This window comes from Wyeomyia smithii, chromosome 3 (genome assembly GCF_029784165.1).
Source record: "Wyeomyia smithii strain HCP4-BCI-WySm-NY-G18 chromosome 3, ASM2978416v1, whole genome shotgun sequence".
NCBI lineage: Eukaryota > Metazoa > Arthropoda > Insecta > Diptera > Culicidae > Wyeomyia > Wyeomyia smithii.
In genome coordinates, this window is record NC_073696.1 from 76,114,743 (window position 1) to 76,140,448 (window position 25,706).

Here is a 25,706-nt window from a genome sequence, read left to right on the forward strand (position 1 = left end):
AGATCAAATTTTTCCTATTCGTTCCGTTGGCCCCTGCTCAAGAATTTCTAAGTAACAGAAACTACATTTTTCTCAAAAAATATGTTTCTTTGAGATAACATCAGATCTTGACGTTTTATGCATTTCTAAGACAAAAAAAAGAATATCGAATATTCCATGAGCTACTTCCTGTGCTTCTCTTTATCAGTTTAAAAAGTAAAACTTTGGCTGTCTTGCCGCACATGTTTCTAACGTACGATTGAGCTCTAATTTTGCATGAGGACTTTTTTCGAGAAGATAGAACTTTTGAGCCCTACTTCTAAATGCAGTTCGAAGTGCATTTTTTCCTATACAAGTTTTTGCCACCTTATGGTAGACATATAGAAAAAAAAACCTTGAAAATATATTCAAAAGGGCGAGGAATTATTTGTACATTCAAAAATCCAGCATTACAAGTAATGATAATAACTAATATTAATGCAATAAAGTCTAAAACTAATAAATATTACTTAGTTTCAAATAGTCGACGGATTTAATATGTTTGTACAAATATAAATAGTTACTCTAAGAAATTTGATTTTAGACAGTATGCAATCAGAATAAATCGTGAATCACAGTTAGAAATATACCTACAAAAATAATATCAAATCAATCCAAAAAAATCTCGCTTATTCTAACAGCATTGTATTTACAATAATACCGGACATTTAAATTCAAAGTTTTAGATTCTTGTTCTTGGAACTTTCTCAATATCAATAAATCCTTTTTATTTTGAGCAAGGTTAAATCATTTTTTTGCTGATTTTTGAAAGAAAAAATAATATTCCCGTGTAATTTTGATGTTTTTTCTAAAATTCTTCTGAATTTTAAATAAAAGTTGATAAAAAATGTTAATTTTTAGAATTTCGAAGAGAACGTAACCTAAATCAATGGTTATCAAAACGGTCTCTTCTTCAAGTCGAACGTCTAGGAAATTGACATAGCTTTTGTATTCACAAAAAATTACTAGCCACAGCAAAATTTAATTTCAACGAGGGCGACCGCGATTATTTTGCATTTTATTCAGAATATCCAAGAAACGTTGGTGGCAACCAACTTCAGGTACAGGATGTTTTGCAGGGTCTAAAAAGCTTAGACCCTTCCAAAGGACCTGGACCTGACGGAATTCCTCCAGCACTCCTGAAGAATCTTGCGAAGGAACTTACATCTCCTTTGTTCTGGCTGTTCAAAATGTCGTTAAAAACTGGGCTCATTTTTAGTAACTATTTTCAAATCTGGGCGGGATTCTGACATACGTTTTTATCGTGGAATCGCTATTATCTCTTGCATTCCTAAACTCTTTGAGGCATTTGTCAATGAAAAAATGTTTGCTCAAGTCAAAAATCGAATAACAGACAAACAACAAGGCTTTTTCAAAGGCCGCTCTACATCCACAAATTCACTTGAATTCGTAGATTACTCATTGAATGCAATTGATAATGGTAACCATGTTGAAGCTCTCTATAGAGACTTAAGCAAAGCATTTGATCGTATTGCTATACCAATGTTATTTTTTAAATTGCAAAAAATTGAAATTGAGTCTGGTCTCCTAAAGTGGCTTGAATCATATTTAACAAACAGGCAACAAATAATAAAATTTAATGGAAAGAAGTCAAATCCCATTCTAGTTACCTCAGGTGTTCCCCAAGGCTTACACTTAGGACCACTTCTTTTTATTTTGACCGTAAACGATATTTCCTTCATCTTCAATAATATGAAAGTATAAATATATACCGACGACATGAAGCTGTTTTTGGAAATAAAAAATCAAGAAAACATAAATATATTTCAGAATAAAATCAACACATTTTACAGCTGGTATAAGAAGAACCTACCTGAATTATGTGTAAAAAAATGCATTGTAATTTTTTTTTTGTTCACACAACATTTATTTGACGCGGCACAATACAAAATGCATTGTAATATCCTTTAGCAGAAAACTAACAACGCCCAAAATAGAAATTGCATTAGGAAATCAGAATGTAGAAGAATGTGGAAAAGTTAGGGATTTAGAAATAATGAAGATTAGATTCTAAACTTAATTTAATCGACCATTATAACACTATTAAAAGACCATCCATTAATGATGCCACGTATTTAGGGGGAGGAGGGGGTTTAGATTATTATGACATTTTGTGACGTATGGGAGAGGAGGGGGTTAGCTTGAGCGTGACATCACATTTCAATTCAAAAAAAATTAAGAAGACACATACCTATACCACAGAGTTCAACTCAGAATTATTTATGATTCATTCATGGTTCTACGATCCCTGTTTTGTTTAAGATTTGCTTATGATAAAATAAATGACAATTTTTTTTTTCGTTCAAAAAGCATAATGTTCGTTCGTTCTGTTTGTTTATGAATGAGTCTCTCTAAATCTTTTGGGTTGCGAATTGATTTGAGAAAAGGAACAGAATAAGGATGATCTTGCAGAAATCAGCGATGATGCCGCAGTTATTGCCTCGGCTTTCTATGTCGTCGATATGCGACTCCATCAACTGAATCCCTGAACTAGGATTAAACGCCTTTTCTAGTTATTTTATATAATCTTCTTTTCTTTTGAGCTTCAGTTTTTCTTTCAGCAAAATCGTTCTATTTTAAAAAAAATCATTTTTTACAAATTTCTCGATTTTTTAGTCAATTATAACAAAAAAAGGGGAAGGGGGTTTATAAGAACGTGACGTAATTAAGTGAGGGCGTCAAAGAAGTTTCGACAGTTTGTGACAAGGGGAAGGGGGGAAGTTATTTTTTCCAAATTTTGCTTGAAATCATCAATGGATGCAGGCCGGGATTGAACGGGGGGGGGGGGGGGGGGCAAGTGGGCTAATGCCCCGGGCCTTCCGACACAAGGGCCCCCCTCCTAGGCCTGGGCCAGACGTGAAAACAAAGTGGAGACCTTTTTTTTTTGTTCGTCGCCTTCCAGCGAAGCGTTAAGTCACTTCAAAATTTTAAATATTTCTTACCTCTAATTTATTTAAGCAAAGACGGACCTACAAATATATCTGCTCCAGGCCCTCCAGCACCTAAATCCGGCCCTGAATGGATGGTCCCTTATCACATTTTTTATCGGTCAAAAAAGTTAAAGTTCGACCGCTTTAAGCCTCCACAACCCGAAGTTTGATTGAGCTGGAACTTTGCAGGAGGATATCTTTACTGAAGACGAAGCTTTTGAAGCCTACTGTTAAACGGAAGTCGATGAAAAAAATTCTTCCAAACATTCCATTAGCACCCTAACAAAAAAGTAATGCAGAACCATGTACTCTGACCTCTGGGTATCATCCTGTTTCTGAAAACTCCAATATTAAATATTTCCTGTTTCTGAAAATTCCAATATTGGATATTTGACCACCCTGGGACCCCACCCTGGGAAATAAAAATAGCGGAGATGGTTGCCGGTCTCTGAAAATCATCATGATTCCGCAAATACCGATTCCGGGCCGTTTTCCAAGAACCGCAATTCGCCATCGAAAAATTCAAGATGGTGTGTGGGGTCATCCCAGTTCCGGGTAGTATTCGGGTCATTATACAGCCGTGTACAATAAAACTTCTTCTTATGTCACTCTTGAAAGAAAGGAATCAACGTTAAAAAACTGAGCATAACCATGCTTGCTTAGTTTTCCTTTAGAATAAACTCTAAAGAGATGACATGTGGATTTTTTTACACCAAAATGTTTGTTTGTGTCCACGTCTGAAGAAAATTGATGATCAACTTGAAAAATATCTCAATTTAGATCAGATCAGATCTCAAATCAAATATCTATTATTTTTCCGCAAATGTGTTGCCTCAACATAAACAAATATTTTAATGTAAAAAAATCACATATCATCTCTTTGAATTTTGATTTAGAGGCAAATTGTGCCTTAAAAGTGATGATTTGCATGTTTTACGTAGTTTTGTGAATATTATCTCAATTTTTATTAAGCAGGTACCTATAATTTATCCTCAAATATCTTTCAGGACATTATGAACATATTATTGAACGACCATTTTCAAGTAAAAAAAATCTACATGCATGTCACCGTTAATCTTTTTGATTCAGAACGATTTGAAATAATTAAAATTTTCATTCACCTCAGGAACGAAGGAAATAATATCAATAAGATAAACTGCGTTGCGCAATTCCGTTTTTATATAGTAAACTAGCAGACCCGGCAAACTTCGTCCCGACTATTTCTTTTCTTTATTTATATATTTTTAAACATTTCAAATTAATTGATTCTTTGCAATTTGTTTATTGCCTGCAAATGCACAACGAACCGGATATTGGACGATCAAACTTAAGGAACAAATCCTTTGGAATGATAGGTTATATCGAAATTAGAACATCCTCACCTTTTGGCTTCTGTACATCTGTACGTTTGCGGTAAAAAAAAATGGACAAAAATTGCCGATTTTTTATGGGTTTACCTTCACACGCACTGACCAAACTACCCATGCAGCGTCAATCATAGTAACCCATGAGTCAGTAGAAAAAAATGTGACAGCTCTATCTGTTATGGCGAAAACAGTAAAGCTACTTCGTTCAAAAGTGAGCGCGTTCAAAAAAACGGTACCCCTCGTGGAAACCGAATACGCTCGTTCCGGCATCTACAACATCTTGGCAGTATTGAACAACAATCAGAGCATCGGAAGAAAGATCGGGTCCGGGCGGCCGACGACCCTGAGCGACAAGAAGCTCCAAAGGATGCTGAAGAGGGAAAAGTGGCTACATTGCTGCGTACGCTTGGCCGGGAGGTCGGTGTAACCGGCCAAACAGTGAAAATGTACCTGGCGAATATGGACATGCATGTCGGGAAGCGGTTGGCCCGTCCACTGGTCTCGGAGCTGCAGACAATGGCGCATGGTCAAATCGATTTTTCCGGCAAATCGCGACTCACAGTGCGTTACGTAACGCGGGTAATGGTAACGCGGGAATAAAATCAAAACAGCCATTCTAGTTTTTTTTTCCAATTGGTGTGACACAAAAAATGTTTAGTACCGATGAGAGCTACTTTTTGCATAATCGGCGTATATCAAATACGTAATCGCAAAAAAATTTGTGTACAGAAGCATCAGATGATAATTTTCCAAGAATATAATCCATTTCGAGATTAAAGGCTTGAAAAGCATGTGCAAATAATTTCTGACGATGAAAAAGTGACCTAAATGCCGTCACAATAAGTTTTCTTTTATCATTTTTATTTAATTTCCTTTTATTTCTGTTTATATACGGTTTACTGTTCAGGAATCATTTATGTGTTTCACACATTAATTACGTGTTATACATAAAGATAAGGGACGATAAATTGCTCGCTCTTTGTTCCAAAGGTATCATTCGGAAACGAGAATTCCGGTTGGAATAAGGGAAAAATTTGAAATTCATAGAGGTACTTTGAGGTACTTATTTGACGATCGATCTTAAATCGAAAGTGTCTGTTTGCTCTTAGCATAAAGAAGCATGGCCAAGAAACCTTTAACTTTGATAGTTAAATGCGCTACGTTATGTCTTAATAGTAACATGTGAAATTTAGAAGTTACATGCCTCTACCGTTGCCATTTTGGTTTTAGCTTGAAAAGATACAGAGGATATTAAAAAAATTAATTAAAAAATAAACTAAGAATAACGTGCCACTTTAATAGTTGAAACCACTTCACAGTAGATGCGTTTCATAATCGTATGGGTGAAGTTACGAAGTTAATAATATCATTACAGCATGTCTCAAACATGTATAAAACATATCAGCATATAGAATTGGTTCAATAAGAAATCCACTTTTTTGAGACCTGTTTCACCCAGGATGGCAATGACTGGCAAAGCATTTAGTATTTCACTTCCACCATAAAGTAAGTGAGCTCCGAGGTGAAGTTCATTTCACTCACCAAGCTCCTCAAGAAGGTGCTGTGGATATCAAAAAGCGAGAAAAGGATGTCAAAGCAGCCCTTCTTTCGCTCCGGACTGGGCGTGAATGGGTGAGTTTAAAAATGGCCACTAGAGTCGATTTTGAGCTCTTGTGCTTCATCACGATTATTTCAAGCTGTTTTTCGAAAAATTGATTGAAATATCTGTTCCATTTGTATACACTGTATTCTACACTGCTACATACTCTTCCAGAGTATAAAGGAGTGTCAAACCAACATTAATTACCCCCACATGCCAATTTTGATTCCATTCGCTGGATTAGTTCTCGAGTTATGCAGTAATTTGTGTTAGATTTGTACAAGAGTCCTCCTTTCCCGAAGAAGGAGGGTTGCTGGGGGGTCGCGAACTATCTTAATCACCATTCCCGGCCCCTATATATAAAATTTCACGCCGATCGGTTCAGTAGCTTTCAAGTCTCTATGGATCAAACAGACAAACAGAGCTGCATATTTACACCGTGTCCAATATATACTTATATATTTTTTTATATCATTGTTGTGATAAATTGGTAGCACATATGCACAAATATGTATTGGTGTAATTTTGTACCATGTTCACACAGACTATTCAAGATGCAGTTTGTTCCCTTTCATTAAGTGTCCATTGCTTATCGACGATGAAACAATTTCTGCCGAAGTGATAAAAAGGTTTTTGGAAGGTGAGCGCCCAGGCCATATTTTCAAAAGCTTGAAAAACTGGAACTGGAACTGGAAAATTTGACCGACTTTTTGGCCAAAAATGAATGGCCTTCCAGGGGAGGCTGGCATCACGGCTAACTAATAATACGTGCCCCGAAAGCTATCCGTTTAATTAATTAATTTATAAGTGAATTAGGTGGCCAAACTTGTTAAAAAGTGTCAAGTTGTGATCTGTGATGCTTTGTCTAAGTGAGAAAAGTGAAGGTTTTGTGAAAAACACAGTGTTCCTTGCGTGAAAGTGATAATTTTTCCTCGAATATCAATTGAAAATTGTAAGGCCAGCTAAGTTGCGTGAGTGTGAGTGCCTACTTTGTGCGTCGCGCTAACTAGCGGTTCGTTATTAACATGCGAAAATTGAATGCATGGCGGTGTGAGCGAAGAGAACGATAATATCTGGAGAGAGAGCGAAGAGAGTAGTGTTGCGCTGTGCTTGTCGGCTTTTGTTTCGCTGGCATAGGCATAACCAAAATAAAACAGATGAGTATAAGTTTTTGTATCAAATATTTTAAGAATGCATAGGCTCTGTGTGTAGTGGTTTTTAGCGGGTTTTGGACTTTTACAGAAGTGTAAATGTGTCATCTGTTGGGTGCACAAAGTGTGGTAGCTTTTCGGTTGCGGGTAGCGTTTTTTTTTTTATATTTACAAACCAGATTGTGCGATGCACTCTCACAGGTCAAAATTGACAGTTTTACAATATAGTTTCAAAATTTATCATTCGAGCATGACAATGCGGCATGCGAATGATGCATCGTCTACAATTGTGGGTCCTGGCAGGGCGGTGACATTTTATTCAGTTCTATGTTCTTGTTTTATGATTTTCCTAGCTTTTGGACAAATGTTGATGTACATAAGTAACTTTTATTTAATTATGTTGAAATCGTTTTGGGCGTGAAAATAGTTCACGACAACTGAACTTTGATTGCAATTATTCTGGCATTTTAATGATAAACTTGGAACTCTGTTTTGTTGAATATGCTTATTTGCATTTTTTTTTTAATTTTTGGGCTATGAATGCATGGAACTTTGTCAGTTTTTATACTCAGTAGGTCTTTGGTTCAAAATGTCGTGTCGCGTATGCGTCGGTAGGAGAAAATGGAGCGGTCGTGCATTATGCCCCGGTGAAACGCATCATCGGCCCGGGTGAGTTTTGTTTATCTAAGGGTTTTCGGAGTGTAGTGGGCACGCTATTGTTTGCTTCGGGGAGGTCAGCTCAGTTTCGCGCACGTTATTTTGACAGCGCTCAGTGTAACTATCTTCATACAGCGGTTTCGGAGTTCAATGACCATTACATCGTATAATGCTCGGGTGTGCCTTGTGGGTTTTTTTTACTCGCTCTAACGGTTCTTTGAGCTGGTACCAGTAGTTTGCGTTCGGCGTGCGGTGCGTTTTACGAAATTCATTCGTTTCGAGGTAAATTTTAATAGTTCACGGGATGAAACGCGAAGTTTGGTGTGATACAGACTGTTAACGATTGGTTGCCGGTGATACCTAGAAACTTCGATTCTCCTATATGCCGATACAGCGATCGTGATGCGGTTCTATTTATATCGTCTTCTGATGGCCGGTTGCGCAGAGACCGAGAAATATCCATATCGGGCGCGAATTTGTGTAGAGAAGATCGCACCATCAACCTCGATGGATCCAGATCAATTCCTTTCCACTAACACTAATACCTTCCTTTGATACTTGTGGATGATGCAGAGGATTCCTCGGTCTCTAGTAGCAACAAGTATTAAACTAACACTCCCGATATCCCTTCCTCTATTGATCTGCATTGGGCGTGGCCAGCTACGTTATTGACCAGTGAGAAGAAAAATCACCAGGAATTGTACACTGAAAATGGCTTGCTACTCCTAGGCACCATTTTGACGGTTCTTTGTGCAATTTCAGCTGATTCTGGTCAATCGCGGGCAACACACGGGCGATCGCAGCATAGCATATTTATGCTGCTATGCTAAAAATGAATGGCCTTCCAGTTCACCAGATCTGAATCCCTTGGATTACTTCGTATGATCATACATGTTGTCAAAGATAAACGAGCACAGGATACCTACATTCAAGGATGGAAAAACTCGTATCGCATAACAATCATTCGGGTATCATTTCTGAACGTGTTTTTCATAAGCTTTCAATCCTAGCAGACCATCGCTATTAAAAGTTGCACATTCTCACGTATGCAAAAGACAACTTAGAGCAAAGAAATATATGGCAGCTTTCTTTGATGATTTTGTTTGTCAGTATTGCCTGCTTTAGGCGGAGCGAGCAACATATAGCGAGTGTTTCACGAAAGAATCGTAAACGATTGCACTCAAGCGATCGCCATGATTCTTTCAAACGTTGGTTGCTTGTAGGCGGAACTCGGCTACTCCACATCGTGCTTTCACCGTGATATACCACGATGATTTTTGGTGATTTTAAGTATCACATGCTAATGCACCATGCTACAATTTCCGTTAGCATTGATGATACCTGCTTGCTCCGGTAAGCAAACAATTGAACGCAATCTAACGTTCATTTGGATTCATAATTTTGTATCACTGGCGAAAATATGTCGAAGATTCTCGCGATAATGTTGAATGCAAGTTAACTAGGATACAATAAATACTATCGTATTTGAATCATTCAGTCTCCTTCTATGGTATTCGGAACTCTTAGAAGCGAAAAACAATCAGCAGCGTTTCTATGGAAAACTTGTACGCGAGTGGAAATAGTTGAACGATAACTGATGAATCAAAGAACACATTTGCATGAAATATTGCTAGTGAGTGAACTTTTCCATGCTTGCCTACATTGGCCCGATTCAAAACCGTGATCCTTCGTATATGTGACGAAATGCCCATGGAAGTCGTTCGTGCCGCCTGCGACGGATTTGAGAAACGTTTGAAGCTCGTCAAAAGGGTTAAAGGTGGAGTTATTCCAAAACACTTGTTGTAATTTATTAAAAATATAGTACCTTTCAAATCGAACAATCTATACCTATAAAAATGCAGTCCGGTCTGTCTGTCTGTCTGTCTGTCTGTCTGTCTGTCTGTCGGTCTGTCTGTCGGTCTGTATGTCTGTCTGTCTGTCTGATCCATATAGGCTCGGAAACTACCGAACCGATCGACGTGAAAATTTGTATGCAGGGGTTTTAGAGGCCGAGAAAGGTTCCTATGTTGGTTTGAGACCCCTCCCTCTTCTGGAAGGGAGGGGTCCCATACAAACGAAATACAAATTTCTGCACATCTCAAAATCTAACCAAGCAAATAGAACCATATTTGGCAGGTGAATGTTTTTAGGGGTAACAAATATACCCATAATGGTTTGACACCCCTCCCTCTTCTATAAGGGAGGGGTCCCATACAAATGAAACTCAAATTTCGCACAGCTCGAGATCCAATCAAGCAAATATAAACAAATTTGGCAAGTGAATGTTTTTAGGTGTAACAAACATGTCCATAAGGTTTCTACACCCTTCTTCTTCTGGCATATCTCCAAATGCCATTTAAATATCTAAGATGGCGACTTCCGGTTTCTGAAAAACAGCGGCAAATGACCAAATACCACCCAATATGGGTATTTCCGGAAATGTTATGATGCACTGAAGCCATAAATCGGCCTATCGACCTCAGGCAACATTTTGAATTGTAAGATGGCGACTTCCGGTGTCTGGAAAACTGCCGAAAATGACCAATTAACACCCAATATGGGTGTTTCTCCAATCAGAATGACGCACGGAGGCCAGAAATTCTCTCCAAATGCTATTTTTAAATCCAAGATGACGACTTGCGGTTTCCGAAAAACAGCGGCATATGACCAGATACCACCCATTTCCGGAATTGTTATGATGCACTGAAGCCACAAATCGACCTCAGACAACATTTTGAATTGTAAGATGGCGACTTCCGGTGTCTGGAAATCAGCGGAAAATGACCAAATACCACCCAATATGGGTATTTCCGGAATTGATATGACGCACTGAAGCCACAAATTGACCTCAGACAACATTTTGAATTGTAAGATGGCGACTACCGGTGTCTGGAAAACAACCGAAAATGACCAAATACCACCCAATATAAGTGTTTCTTTAACCAGAATGACGCTCAGAGGCCAAAAATTGTCCCCTAATGCCATTTTGAAATTCAAGATGGCGGCTTCCGGTTTCTGAAAAACAGTGGCAAATGATCAAATACCACCCAATATGGGTATTTCCGGGATTGTTATGATGCACTGAAGCCACAAATCGACCTCAGAAAATATTTTGAATTGTAAGATGGCGACTTCCGGTGTCTAAAAAACAGCTAAAAATGACAAAATAGTACTCAATATGAGTGTTTCTTTGACCATAATGACGCTCAGGGGTCAGAAATTGTCTCCAAATGTCATTTTAAATCCAAGATGGCGACTTACGGTTTCTGAAAAATAGCCTGAAGTGACCAAATACCACCCAATATGTGTATCACCAGATCCAGAATGATGCAAGGAGCTAAAAATTGACCTCAGACACCAGTTTGAATTGTAAATGGCAACTTCTGGGAAACTGCCGAAAATAACCGAATACTACTACATATGGATATTTCCGTAATCGAAATGATGTATAGAAGCCAAGCATTGACCCTGGACACCCTTTTGAATTCCAAGATGACCACTTCCAGTTTCTAAAAAACAACGAAAATAACTGAAATGCATTCAATATATTTCCGGAATAGAGGTGATGTACATGTAAGTCGAGGATGTTGTCATTCCGATAAAACCAATCAATTCAAATGATATAAACAAATTGAATGAAATCAATGAATTTGAAATGTTCAAAATTATTAAATTGAACACTAAAATAGGCGAGACGAGTTTGCCGGGTCAGCTAGTAATTTATAAAATCGGAACAGCTGTTGTAAAATAAATGTAGTTTCAATTTGTATGAGAATATATTGGACACGGTGTATATGTTTAGATAAAATATTTTTTGAGAAAAGTTCAATTAGACATTTTTGAATTGAATTTGAAAATCCAAAAAAAAAAAATTCTTCAACCAAAATTATGTATTTCCCATAGTCGCAAATTGTTTACTCATATTTTGTGCGCTGCTAAATTCTTATTTTTTTTATGCAACTTTATTTTGAAAAATCATGTAATCGCTCAAAAATGGCCTGGCCGGTAACTCCAAAAACCGAAACAAGCTGCTTCTGCGTTTGGTATGGATTATCATTGGATCCTCGCAAATTCAACATTCAAACTGCCGTCTTTAAAGCGACAGACTATGCTTTTCACTCAGATCAGTGTTTTCATATACTTTTTTAACCTCTTGATGCGCTTTAGCCGATAGACTCTCCAAAAACGAGCATTTTTATCAAGGAAATCCTTCTGCAGCGTTACGTAATTTATATGAGGGGTTAGCTGTCGGCGTTACGTTTCGTTACATATGGGGGTGGGGGTCCAAAAATCGGGTTTTTTGCGTTACGTAATTTATGGATTTCGCCTAAAGAGTACTACACGCAAAAGTTCAAGTCTTAATCAACCAATGTGTCTCCTCATTTCTCTGAATTTGCGCTCTAATTCCGCACAACGAAAGTGTGAAATGCCGACTTGTACAATACATCAACAAAGATTGACATTGGAATACGTATCATATACACAAAAAACGGAATACTTCGGTTAGCTTCGTGCTTAATTTTCGGGACCCGGTTCAAATGAACGGCTCACCCGTTCCTATCACTGCTTCAAGATAGCAACTTTCTAAAAAAACATTATTGTAACCTGCATAACTACGACCCTGAAAGAGTACTGAATCACTATGAAGCTGAATTAATTGGATTCCAACGAAAATTTCTACATCTGGAGCATATCTACGAAAAATGAACTGTCAGACACAAAACTAGTTAAACATTTTGTGAACAATATGAATAGTTGTATTAGATACTCTAATAACGAACGTAATTGAATGCTTTCTTTTTTTACACACAAACAGAGGTATAACATTTACGAATGAAACGTGAAAAATACTTAATTCTATGCGGTAGGTTGGTACAGAGTGTTATTCTTATCAAAGATGTTAAAGCCTCATCAACCCGTTTCAGTGAAGTTTCAATTCCATATCAATTCACAACTCGACTTTACAGAAATTGACTATCTATTACTTAGTATCATGAGCTTCAATACTGTAACACTGCAGATAGCTAAAAAACAAAAACATGCGAACAGCAAAAACGTCCAGACAATGCCACAAAAGACCGCAAAGGGGTCCATACAAAAAAGTATCGTCTTTTGTTACGAAAAAGTACTTTTTACTGTTATTTGACATCAAGTAAAATATAAGAGTGACATTTAATGGCAAATGTTCAGGAGCAAATATTAACAACGTTAAAGTTAACCCGAATCAACACAATGATGCTGTATGGCATCATTCGACAAAGTGGACGTTTCTCGACACAAAATGAAAATCTTTGGAATTTTTTTTGGAATACCTTTATGAACACCAATAGGTGCCGCTTAAAAGAAAAAAAATCACACCAAGATAGTTTAGTTTTGTACGTGTACGCAGCACCTATTAGAAGTTAAAAAATAAAGAATATTCACGAGGAATTCTGGACTGATTCGAGTTAAGCGGAACTCGAATGACAAATGTTGAAAAGTCCACACAAAAAACCTAAATTAATCCACCTAGCGGTCGGACTCAGCCTTTCTCATTCAAACTTATTATTTGTAAAAATAGATTTACATGAATGCTTAAATCCAATAAAGGTATATTCACTCTTTGGGTTCCAAAATATTGATGTTGTAATTGAAGTATAAAATATGAAATTTGTCGCAATGTTAGTGCTTAAGAAATAGCGAAATAAAAGAAATGACCCTTAATTTCGAACAATTCAATCACGAGCGATAACGGGAACGTTCAAATAGTACGATACCACATATAAATCATGTTGAGGCCATATATATTGATCAAAGGTATAGTTTATAGGTATAGTTTTAAATAGTCATTGAATTTCTTTTCTTTCCAAAACTTTTGTACCACATATCAAATTGTTATGAAGTTTGTTATTTGTAAGTTTGAGAGATGACTCGTTTGTATGACACTACTTATATTCAAACAAGTCGTGTAATACTTGAGATAATAGACTTTCGTTGTTTTGACAATTTAATACATAATGGTTGCTTAAGTTCGATTTTAATCAAATGAAAAGGGAACGTATAGGGTAGCCAAACTTTGAAACCACGTGTTCAATCATAATTCATCAGTTAACCCTTAACTAGCCTGTTCATCTGATAATACAAATTGATCAAATCGGTTGTGTACTTTCAGAGATAATGAAGTTTCGTGATTTTCACAATCCGGTACATTACAGACGAAGTTAAAGTTCGATTACATAAAAATTCAATAGAGGTTATGAGTCAGCTAGACCTTTCATTTGACACTAATTTCGTGGAAATCGGTTCAGCCATCTTTGAGAAAAGTGAGTGAGTTTATGTATTCTTCGGAATGTGTTTCTTTTCATAGCTAGATTTCACATTTTTGCCTTTCTCCTAGAAAGGAATAGCAATCACTGGAAAAACCAAAGGTATAAAAGTGCTCCAAAGGGTCGAATCTCGTATATCAATCGACTTAGTTTGACGAGCTGAGCATTTTCTGTATGTGTGTGTGTATGTGTGTGTGTGTGTGTGTAACGCTCTCCCAATCTCACTCGATTTTCTCAGAGATGGCTGGACCGATCTTCATGAAAATAATTGCAAATGAGAGGTCTAGTTGCCCCATAAGACCCTATTGAATTGGTTATGTTGAAAAATGTGAAAATCACAAAACATCATTATCTCAGAAACTACTCAACCGATTTTAACAAACAAAATTTAAATTTGGTATTGTGCTATTCGTACGGCATTGCTCGTGATTGAAGTGTACGAAATTCAAAGTCATTTCTTTTATTTCGCTATTTCTTCAGCACGAATATTTTACTCCTAATTAATAATTTCGTTTTTTTTCATAACTTTTGAACCACATATCAAATTGCTATGAAATTTCTTGCTTGTGAGTTTGAGAGATGACTCGTTCGTATGACACTAGATATGTTCAAATAAGTCATGTAATCTTTGAGATAATAGACTTTCGTTGTTTTTATAATTTAATACATAACGGTTGGAATAAAAATACGATTACAGTCAAATAAAATGGGAACCTATAGGAAAGCCAAACTTTTCATTTGACACTAAGATTGTTGAATTTAGTCTAGCCATTTTTGGGAAAACGAGTGAATTTGAAAAGTCACCGGAACATGTTTCTTTTCACAATTTTGAACCACGTGTTTAATCACTATAAAATTCATCAATTCACCTTTAACTAGCCCGTTCATTCGATACCAATATTGCTCAAATCGGTTGTGCACTTTCTGAGATAATGAAGTTTTGTGATTTTCATATTTTGATACATTACAGACAAAGTAACAGACCGATTACATTAAAATTCAATAAGGTGTTATGAGGCAGCTAGATCTTTCATTTGACAATGATTTCGTGGAAATCGGTTCAGCCATCTCTGAGAAAAGTGAGTGAGTTTAAGTAGTCTTTGGAATATGTTTCTTTTCATAGCTGGATTTCACATCTTTGAACATAACAGGCAAAGTAATAGTCCGATTCCAAAAAAAAATCAATAGAGTCTTATGGGGTAATTAGACCTTCCAAATGACACTGATTTTGTGGAAATCGGTTCAGCCATCTCTGAGAAACATGAGTGAGATTAAACACTCTCCAGAACACGTTTCTTTGAGTAACTTCTGAACCACACGTTCAATCTTCATGAAACTCAAAAGTAAAGGGTTTTTTAAGTAGCTCGTTCATTTAAAACTAATTTTGTTAAAATCGGTTGAGTAGTTTCTGAGATAATGATGTTTCGTGATTTTCACATTTTTAAACATAACCTCTAAACTAAAAATCCGATTGCAATGAAATTCAATAGGGTCTTATGGGACAACTAGACCTCTCATTTGCAATTAATCTCATGAAGATCGGTCCAGCCATCTCTGAGAAAATCGAGTGAGATTGGGAGAGCGTTACACACACACATACACACACACATACACACACACACACATATACACACACATACAGAAAATGCTTAGCTCGTCAAACTAAGTCGATTGATATACGAAATTCGACCCTTTGGAGCACTTTTATACCTTTGGTTTTTCCAGTGATTGCTATACCTTTCTAGGAGAAAGGCAAAAAAGTCAAAGTATGTAAAAAGTAAACGCAACATGCTAGCAAGTAAAAACAACAATGCGATACTGCAACCATATTCACCTACTTTGAGCTGTACGCCGTGCTGCATTTGAATATGTATCCCTCTTCTGTTCCCACCAGAAATATCTCGGGATTATTGGGATGGAACACCATACACATGCCGCAGCCCTTCAGCTTCAGGCTACTCCCGTCCGGTCCGCCGACCTGGTCGATATCTAGAAACAGCGATATAATCGTGGTGATTGCGAGTTTATTCTGCATCAGCACCCAATTGAATACACGCCCATCGCCAGATACGGAGTAAAAGTTTATCTCCCCATCCTGCATATCCGGCCCCCATTTGATCTCCCACACGCACTCGGAGTGCTTCCCGTTGACTCCGTGGGACATGTAGACAGGCTCCTTGGTGCCCACCTGCAGATTGTACACAATCACATTTCCGTCGTACAGCCCAATAGCTATCAAGTACGGATACTTGGGATGAATATCGCAGCACATGGCGCCACTCTCAGTCGTTACTGAAAAAAAAAAGATACAAATACAATTGCAACAAAAACAAATTGTCCCACAGCTCTCTATATGCACGAGAAGAAGTACAATAAAATCATTAGACCTACTTCTGTAATCCGGAAACGATGGGTTTTTGATTGTGAACAGGCAAACCGCTCCTTCGTTGCCTTGTTTCATGAAATCCACTAAAAGGAGAAAAGATAATGGGAAATGTTAATCATCGTAAATACAGCCGAGTGCCTGCACATCCTTTGCCCCCTCTTGAGGCTTTGTGACACATCGTGCAAACTCCAACCCTACTTCAGTACAATCAGAGTTTATCCTGTGTTGAGTGAAACCGATAAGAGATCGCGTGGTGCTAAAAACGATTATGGATGAGTACCTTTTAATTCAATGCATCGGTTGAGCTTGAGAAAAGCTATCGTATAACGAGCACTGCAAAATGATGCTCTGCTGCTCTTTCCATTTTAGTTGATATGACCCAGCTCCTAAGGGGGAACGAATCCGGTAACAGGTGGTGGGTAAGTAGCAAGGTGGCGAACAACAGGATGGTGAACGAGAACGATGACAATAAAGGAAGAACTTTTTGCGTTAATCAGGCATGATTAAATACGCGAGATACGCTGATATTCAATTAAATTGAGAATCGTGCACTTTTTTTTTCCACTTTTAAATATCAACAAAAATTTTGAGTTCATCTGCTTAATACGTTGTGCGAGAGATATCAATAATCACTATTTACTGTTTTCAGACACAAGCGATGTTTTAATTTATTAACGTACGAGTATAATTACAAATTTTTATCATAGGTAACATAAAAAACAGAATCCACCTTCTCGTAAGTCGTTTTTAAAACATTTAATCTAGTTATGGTAAGAGTATCGAAATCGCAAACTGAGATGTATAGGAACAGGAGTCTGCCATACAGGATATTCGACTATGTGTCCAAGCAAATCAATCGTCGTCAATAACCGAAAACAACAGCAAAAGCATGTGTCAATCAAACAAGCTCTACACAATTTATCTAGCGGCGGCGTAGTCTGACCTTATACACAAATATCCTCGTCTTATGTTCACAGCGCTACTGGAAAACGCTGCTTAGAAAAATCCACTATCGTAGTGATGATTATTATAGCTATGAAGATAAAGGAAAGGTAAAAACGGTTGATTCAATATCCCAGCCAACGCCAATCGAGAATGTATCTGCTGGTGTCACGTCGGATGTCAATCAAGCCATAAATAATAAATGCTGGCTGAGACCAAGTTGCTGGATATACACTACCCGTCATAAGTTTGGAATCGCTTTTCTGAGTATTGCAACACCCAGTTTGAATATTGCAACACCTCCCGAAACGTTTAGCATCACCTGGAATAGGCGGATATCTCGTGTTTTTGACAACCTAGAAAGTTGCGGTTTTCAGCATTATTATGGCCAGTTCAGTGTGAAATTTTACCGCTAGGTGGCGCTAGTGGGCACACAATGAGTCGTATTTTGAACCTAACTAATCTCACGATTCCAACCTGCTAGAAAGTTACGGTGTTCAGCAAACTTGTTCAGGATGTTGAAACTTCAACTTATCGCGCGAATATTACTACCCAGAAATGTCAGTGCGCCGTTTTATAATTGCACATTATTTAAAAAACGACTAGCCAGAAGAGTATTGCTTTGTAACGACTAGCCACCATGCTAATGCCTTGTTCTTTGCCTCAGGAAATGAGTTAAAACGTGCAGAGTTTGTGTATTGAATAAATATATAATTATCACATTAGATAACACTGGTCGACAAAAGCGAAAACAAAATGTTGCCCTAATGCCCTAAAAAGATTATAGCTTTTTAACCATTTCTGTGAATCTTGGTGCTTCTAGAGTATGTAACTAGAATTGCGTCAAAGTGCGGCAGAGTAATTGCTCGCCGGGTTAGTCACTTCTACGCTGGCTTATTAGAACTTTATTAGGAGAACCAAAGTTCACAGGAATGGATAAAAAGCTATAATCTCTCATAATTTTATTGGACATAACAATATTTAACGTATATTTGCGTAAATGAATTTGCTCGATTTGCATACACTATTCATAAAATTTTTCGTGTATCTCCTTAAGTTCGGATGTAATTAATAGTTGTATGTAGAGCCAAGTTATTTTGATAGATGTTTTCGTATATATTTTTGAAGCAGTTGAAAGATATAACTAACAATGCACGAAGAGATAGTTAGTCTCAGAAACATGTAGCTCTCTAAAACAAGTAGAAGGGGATCGTTTAGTACCAGCTTGCGAATTAGCCTAAAACTCCTTTAAAATGAAACTAACCCCCACATCCAGCACCAGTTACTTTGTGAATAGTTCCAGCACTTCCAGCACTTGTTTCAAGCAGAAGAGACAGTTACAGCACTTGTTTCAAGCAGAAGAGCAGTTACGAGGGTAACGGAGTTCATTTTAGACCTCTCATATCCCAACTCTCCGATTAGTTACACAGAATTTTATGTTCATTCAGTGTACCCTGGATGATAAATGTGATCCAGCGGCAACACTACCAGCCTGTCTCTTTTATACAACGGTATAAACCCCATTTGTTACTGTATCAACCAGGCCTATGAAAAGCCCCATGACCCAAAAATAACATGTCACATTACGGGACCATGATGGGTACGAGAAGAAAAGAAGGACCAAAAATATGTCTCATACAAACTCAGAGCAATAGCATAAGCGCGTTTAAGACTTGGTATCAGAAGCGCGTTTAAGACTTGGTATCGAAACAAAAATGACAAAATATGTTTGAAAAAATTCAACGAGTATTTTTTTCCATCAACCCAGAAAAAACAGCTGTGAGGGGAGATTCTCCTCACTCAGTAATTAGTACCACTTTGTATGGCATCGTTTTTTATTTAAATAACAAAGATTACAGGAGGGCAATGACTCCACTGAGTATTCTAATTACCATTTTGTTTTCTGTGAGCCGCTTGGGTAGCAATAAAACTTGAATATTTAATTGTAGCGGTTCCCGATCAGAAAGACAAAACAAAAATGAAACAGAAGCTGTTAGCTTGTTATGAGAAAAACCTTTCAAGTTGTGTTTTCTAAAGGTGTTAAAATAACAGAACACGTTTTATTGTCTTCAGTGGCCCCCTTTTCTATAGTTGACCATTCACCAGATTAACTCAATTTTTGCAAAAGCTCGAGGAATTTTTCAATAAACTTCTATCGGGAAACATCTCATCCAGCCAATCTGCATCAGAATCACAAGAAACATTTAAAAATTCCGATTTATGTTAGGAGAAATTGAGTTAACTCGACGAGTAGTCCACTATAGGAAAAGGGTCCCGGTCCACTATAAGTTAGTTTAATCTAGATTCTTGAAGGGCACATGAGGGCTCTTAGGCACACTATCAGGAACTGTACTAGCATGTGTACACATATGATGTTTTTGATAGTCAAAATTAGGAATATTCTACATATTTTCTATGTGACCTGGGGCAGACTTCGAAGGGTTAAAAATCCAGTATTCTTTCAGTTTTAGGAAACCTCTGTAATATACTCCTAATGTTATGCAAACATACCTTAACAGCTTTAGGTAAATTAACCTATAGTGGACCCCATTCCTGTAGTGGATTACTCGCCAAGTTAACTATATTTTTGCGAAAACTCGAGGGATTTTCAAAAAATTTCCATCGAAAAACATCTTATTTAGTCAATCTACATTAGAATCATAATAATCATCAATAAATTTCGATTCTATGTTAAGAAAAATTCAGTAAATCTGACGAGTGGTTCACTGTAGGAGAGGCGTCCACTATAGATAAAATTACTCTATTTTTCTTTATTTCTGAAGGAAGTAACCTACTCGTCAGATTAACTCAATTTTTTTAAAACGAATAAGAATTTGGAAATGGTTGGTAAACGGCTGGGCACGTGTCACTTGAGACCCCATTGTGGTCATTCACCTTTGTCTAGCAACTCCAATCCCAATCTCCACGAGGTGCTGACCGGGATACGGGTAACCAACCCCCGGGGAAACTATGGTCGTATGCTGACTGGGAAGGGGGATCGTACGCGGTTGTATCCCCATGTTAGGGGCGGCGCACAACAGCGTCTGATCCAGAGCGGGCGGCTGCATTACGAAACGCGGAGCCTCATCAGCTTTATCGGGTAGGTGAACGAAAAAGGGCAACGATTATTTGGAACTTGGTACTTGGAATGTAACCGGCACGTGCAGGTATTCTGGCTAGAGAGCTGCAGAAGGTGAATGTGGAGGTTGTTGCCATACAGGAGGTGAGTTGGCCGAAAACGGGAGAACGCGAATTCCGGGCAGTAGATCCTATAGAGATAAGTGACTTTTCACCTACGCACACTAGTAAACGTGTAAGCCCGTGTAAAGTTACTTTTGTTTCCTCTAAACTGTGAATCATCGCATCTCGTTGCTTCGACTTTTATCACTTTTCACCATTTTTGGTCGATTATGTTCAGCAGCTTCTTCCGATTTCTGATCACGAATGAAACAAATTATTCAGAAACAAGTTTAAAACATATAATGGGTGTTCAACTAAATATTTGTCATAGATGAAGAAAAAAAAAACTAAATATTTGTCCTGCTGCTAAAAACATAGCATTGCAAACAAAACAGCTATTTGTAAATATTTTCCTCAACTAGTTGCACTAACACGTTCGTACGTAAACAGGTCTATTGCGGGCACATCTATTACAGTGACGACGTAAAAGCAAAAAGGAGAGTCGGTTTTGTGCTCATAGGGAAACAGATGAAGCGTGTCATTAGATGGAGGCCGATCAGTGACCGTATATGCGTGCTGAGAATTAAGGGCAAATTTTTCTACTACAACCTGATAAATGAACCGTTGAGAGTAAAAGTGGTACATGTGCCATAAAGTAAATTTTTGGGGAGACGCGATAAACGAAAACACACAAATAGTAAATTATTTTCAACAATTTTTACCAACATAACTGCACTAAATCATTGCTGGAAATGTTATAACCAACGGTACATGAAGGCATAACGAGTTCTGGTTGAGAAACTTACACAAATTTCAATGAAAAAAACATGTACCACTTTTGTTCTATGTGAAAAATAACGACAACCAGAAAACGTTGCTAGCAAAAGTGGTAATATCCAGTGTGGGCATGAATGATGCATTATAGCTCTCTAATCTTAGGACATAGAACATTCATGTCTTCAGCAGAGTTTTCCAAGTTATTGAGTACTATAGAATGATGATCTGTTTGTTAAGGAATTCTGTCTTTTCGTGGCGCAAGTGTATATGTATATGGTAACAGCATACGAGTTGATACTGAAATAGGTAAAATGCTTTCTGTCACAAAATATTCACGGGTACACTAGCGCCACGTAGTAAGAAAATTTCAAAGCAGACAGATCTTCATTTGTAAGTACTAAATCACTTGACCAACTTTGCTGAAAACATGATTGTTTTACCTTTGTTATACTTAACAAAGGTTATAAAATCGGTCGAAAAACGCAAAATAAATCCAAGACCCGGAGGGCCGAACCGTATATACCATTCGACTCAGCTCGACGAACTGAGCAATGTCTGTTCGTGTGTATGTGTGTGTGTATGTATGTTGTCTGTATGTATGTGCCGCAAAATACTAACGCACCTTTCTTATAGAACGCAATATCCGATTTTAATGATCTTATACGCAAACGAAAGCTACTGTGCTCCCCCAGAATGCTACCGAGTGGAATTTTGATTAGCGGCTTAGATTTTAAAATATTGATCAAAGAGTATTTTTTATATAAGAAATTTAACTTTTAGGGCAAAATTAATGGCACGGAGAGCCATGTGTTGTATACAAATTTACTCAGATCGACGAATTGAACAATTTATGTATGTTTGTGTATGTGTGCCTGTACGTATGTATGTGTAAATATGTTGTTTATATGTGTAGTATATTAAAATCGACCCAAAAAAGAAAAATAACAAAAAAAAAAAAATCACAGGAAGGTTGTATGCAAAGCCACGACCGCAAGGTTGAAGTAGAAAACTTTTACAAGAAAGATAACCCGGCTGCTTGCGTGTCAGTCATTTTTTCTAGTAAATAAACGTTGACCGTTCATTGGCAGTATTGTAATTTCTTTTTGTTTGATATTTTGAATGAAGTTCATTGAATATTTTTAAATTTTATGCAAATGAGAAGTGAAGTGCTGCCGAATTGTAATATGCACATTTAATACGACATCATTAAACGGGAACGGAACAAAGGCTACGGTTATGCAGAACGCGAATGACGGCGCGATGCGATTCGCCTTACCGTGGTGAAATGTACAGCTCTTCTTAAGGTGAAGTAGAGCTATATATTTCAACACATTTCGTCTTGCCGAATCGCATCGCGTCGTTATTTGCGTGTTGCATAACCGTAGCCAAACACTAAGCGACGCAAACACGTAATAATAGTCAGAGTATGCATGTAGATGAAGATAATTAACTTTGGATTATAGCGCAAAACGAGAAAATATTAACTCTTCAAATATTCATTTGTGTTCTTCAAATTCAAGTTGTTCAATTTAATATCAAATGAAATATCTGTTTATTATCTGATGAAGCTCTTATGTAGGCCAAATGATTCATTCCCAATTTACTAGGTCCATAACTATGCCGACCGTGCTTGGGAAAGCAATCGTGTAACGACCAATCAGAGGTCGAATTTTTTATTTTTGACAAGGCTTGAGAATTTTCAATAGTACAATAGTTCGAATAATAAAATTGCAATTTCATGCATTTGGTAGGAATCTTAGAAGATTTTCTAATTGATTGCTGCAAAAACGAAGGAAATCCATCGAAAACTAACCGATTTATTAGCATTTGAAATTGGACATATTTCTCACTTTTTCCAGTTTTAGATTTTCATTTCACATCCCTATGTAGCCGAACTTCCTGAGAGAAGTATTCTACTTCTAAAAACTCTCTTACAGAACGCTTATTCCGATTTTGATGTTCGCATGCTCAAATGAAAGCCCCAGAGATCTTTGAAAATAATACTGAGTGCGATCTTTTATCGGTTGCTTGAACTGTAGAGTTTTGACCAAAGTATATTTTAGACATGGGATATTTTAATTTCTGGATAGTTTTTCTCTCTCACTGCTCTTCCCTCTTCTCTACCCCTCTTTTTTCGAATCGCTATTTAGTTCTCAAAGAAAATCAACAATCATGAACAACTTTTCATAATCTTTGCACTCTTCGTAGTGCGTCTTAACTGGTGTAAATATAATACCCCTAAGCTTTTTCTTGGAAATTTGAACCAGATTTCAGAAGAAACTGCAATGCTTACTTAGCTCCTTTTCTTCCGAAGCTCCCATCCTCACTTCTTATAAAATATATACTAAATTGTACGTTGAACCTAGATTTGCGAAGAGTAAGAAACATTTACAGCTTTCGGGAGCCAAGCATTGTAGCAAAATCTGATCCCACAGTTTGCACATGTAACACAATTAGCGATGCAGATATTTTGAAAAGCTTTACCAAAGATGTATAGACCTATTTACGTACGAATGTGTTAGTGCCACCCGTTGAGAAAAACACAAATAAATCGCTGTTTTGTTTGCAATGCTACGTTTTGAACAGCTGGAAAATTTTTCAGTTGAATACTTATTTTATGTATTGAATTTGTGACCAGGAATCTAAAGTAGCTGGTGAACGTAATCGGCAAAATTAGGAAAAAGTGTTGAAGCAACTCTAGATGGCTATACACGTTTACTAGTGTGCGCAGGTGAAAAGTCACTTATCTCTATGAATGATACAATATGCTCATGTAAGATACAAATATTGCTTTCTAATTTAAGACTAAGTGCAAACAGAGTATCCATGTTATTCCACTTCTCGTTATCGCAGCATGATTTAAAAAGTCTTTATTTCGGATTTTTTCATACAGCCTAGGCCTACGAAAAGAATAATGTTCTCGTCTACACTCTAAAAATCTAAAATTCTCAAAGATCGTGGAGTACCTTTATTTACAGATAATGCATTTGAGATAGAATTAAATTGACAATTCTTTCATCAATAGCTATATTTTTTCCTGTATAATTCTAAACTATATTTCGAGAGCAGGTTTGTAGAAGTTTGCTTCAATTCGTAAAAAAAACTTGATGCTGATTCATAAATCTAGGTCAAGCGATTTCTGAAAATAAAGCGAATAAGTAGAACCGCATTAAACTAACATACATGTTTGCTGTTCTAGTGTGAAATCAGCATCATTGTTATCTATTACTGTTTCCTCACGTTCGATTATCTCAAAAAAAAAATTCAATTACTCCTAGCCAGTATTTAAAAATTGGTTTGTGATCGAAAAAATAAGACTCATGTACCCCAGTGATTACATTCATATTATTTGCAAAAACCACATCATGCTTTAATTTAATGATCGTCTTTGGTTAACTCTCTGAAAACTATCTTTCAAATTCATTTCATTCGTTATTTAAATTGGACTTATGATGGTATACGATTTGTAAGTGACTGGCCAAATATGTATAAAGTAATAGTTAGTATAACAAAAGTTTCTGCACCACTAGGTGGATTAATTTAGGTTTTATATCCTAAGATCCTCGACTTACAATTCATCTAACATGCACAGACTGGACATGTACCACTTTTGCTCTCAACGAATTGGTGATTATGTTAAATACCAAAAATTGTTTTGGCTATAACTTTGGTTTAGGTTATCAGATCTCGGTTTTTCTTACTTTTTCTAGTACATTATTGCGTTCTGCATCAATTTATGCAGAAAACCCAAAAAGTGTAAAAATGGCACATGTACCACTTTTGCCCTCAACGGCTCAAATGTGTACACGCCGACCAACGATAAACCCGATGAAGAGAAGGAGGAGTTCTATGAGCTCCTGGAAAAGACGTATAATGAGTGCCCAAGACACGACATCAAGATCGTCATCGGGTATGCAAATGCGTAGGTCGGGCAAGAGAACTTCTTTCGCCCCGTGATTGGTAGAGAAAGCCTCCACTCTACTACGAACGACAACGGCCTGAGGCTTGTCAATTTCGCTGCAGACAGAGGTATGGCTATCTGTAGCACTTAATTTGCACGCCGGAATATACGTAAGCACACCTGGAGGGGCCTGCTCTCAGATCGACCATGTTTTGATTGATGGTCGACACTTTTCAGACGTTACAGACGTGAGGACGTTTAGAGGACCAAACGCTGACTCGGATCATTATCTCGTGGTACCCAAGATTTGCGTTCGGTTATCCAACGTGTTTAAATCCAGGACGGCAAGGAGGATACAGTTGAACATTCAGCGACTATTAACTGGAGAAGTGGCTCCAGAGTACCTGCGGAAGGTTGATGAGCGGATCGAGGAGCAAGTTGGAGGTAGCCTGAATGAACAGTGGAGGCATA

At 37.3% G+C, this 25,706-nt stretch overlaps 1 protein-coding gene across 4 annotated transcripts in view; it reads right to left on the reverse strand.

The window, feature by feature from the left end:
- Positions 1 to 25,706, reverse strand: part of LOC129732756 (dynein intermediate chain 2, ciliary) — a 65,157-nt gene that overhangs the window by 1,225 nt on the left and 38,226 nt on the right. For all 4 annotated transcript variants that reach the window (XM_055693945.1, XM_055693946.1, XM_055693947.1 and 1 more), the window contains 2 exons: positions 16,441 to 16,518; positions 15,888 to 16,341 (listed from right to left, as the gene is read on the reverse strand). In XM_055693945.1, the coding sequence (XP_055549920.1) occupies positions 15,888 to 16,341; positions 16,441 to 16,518 (532 nt within the window). The remainder of the gene's footprint in view (positions 1 to 15,887; positions 16,342 to 16,440; positions 16,519 to 25,706) is intronic.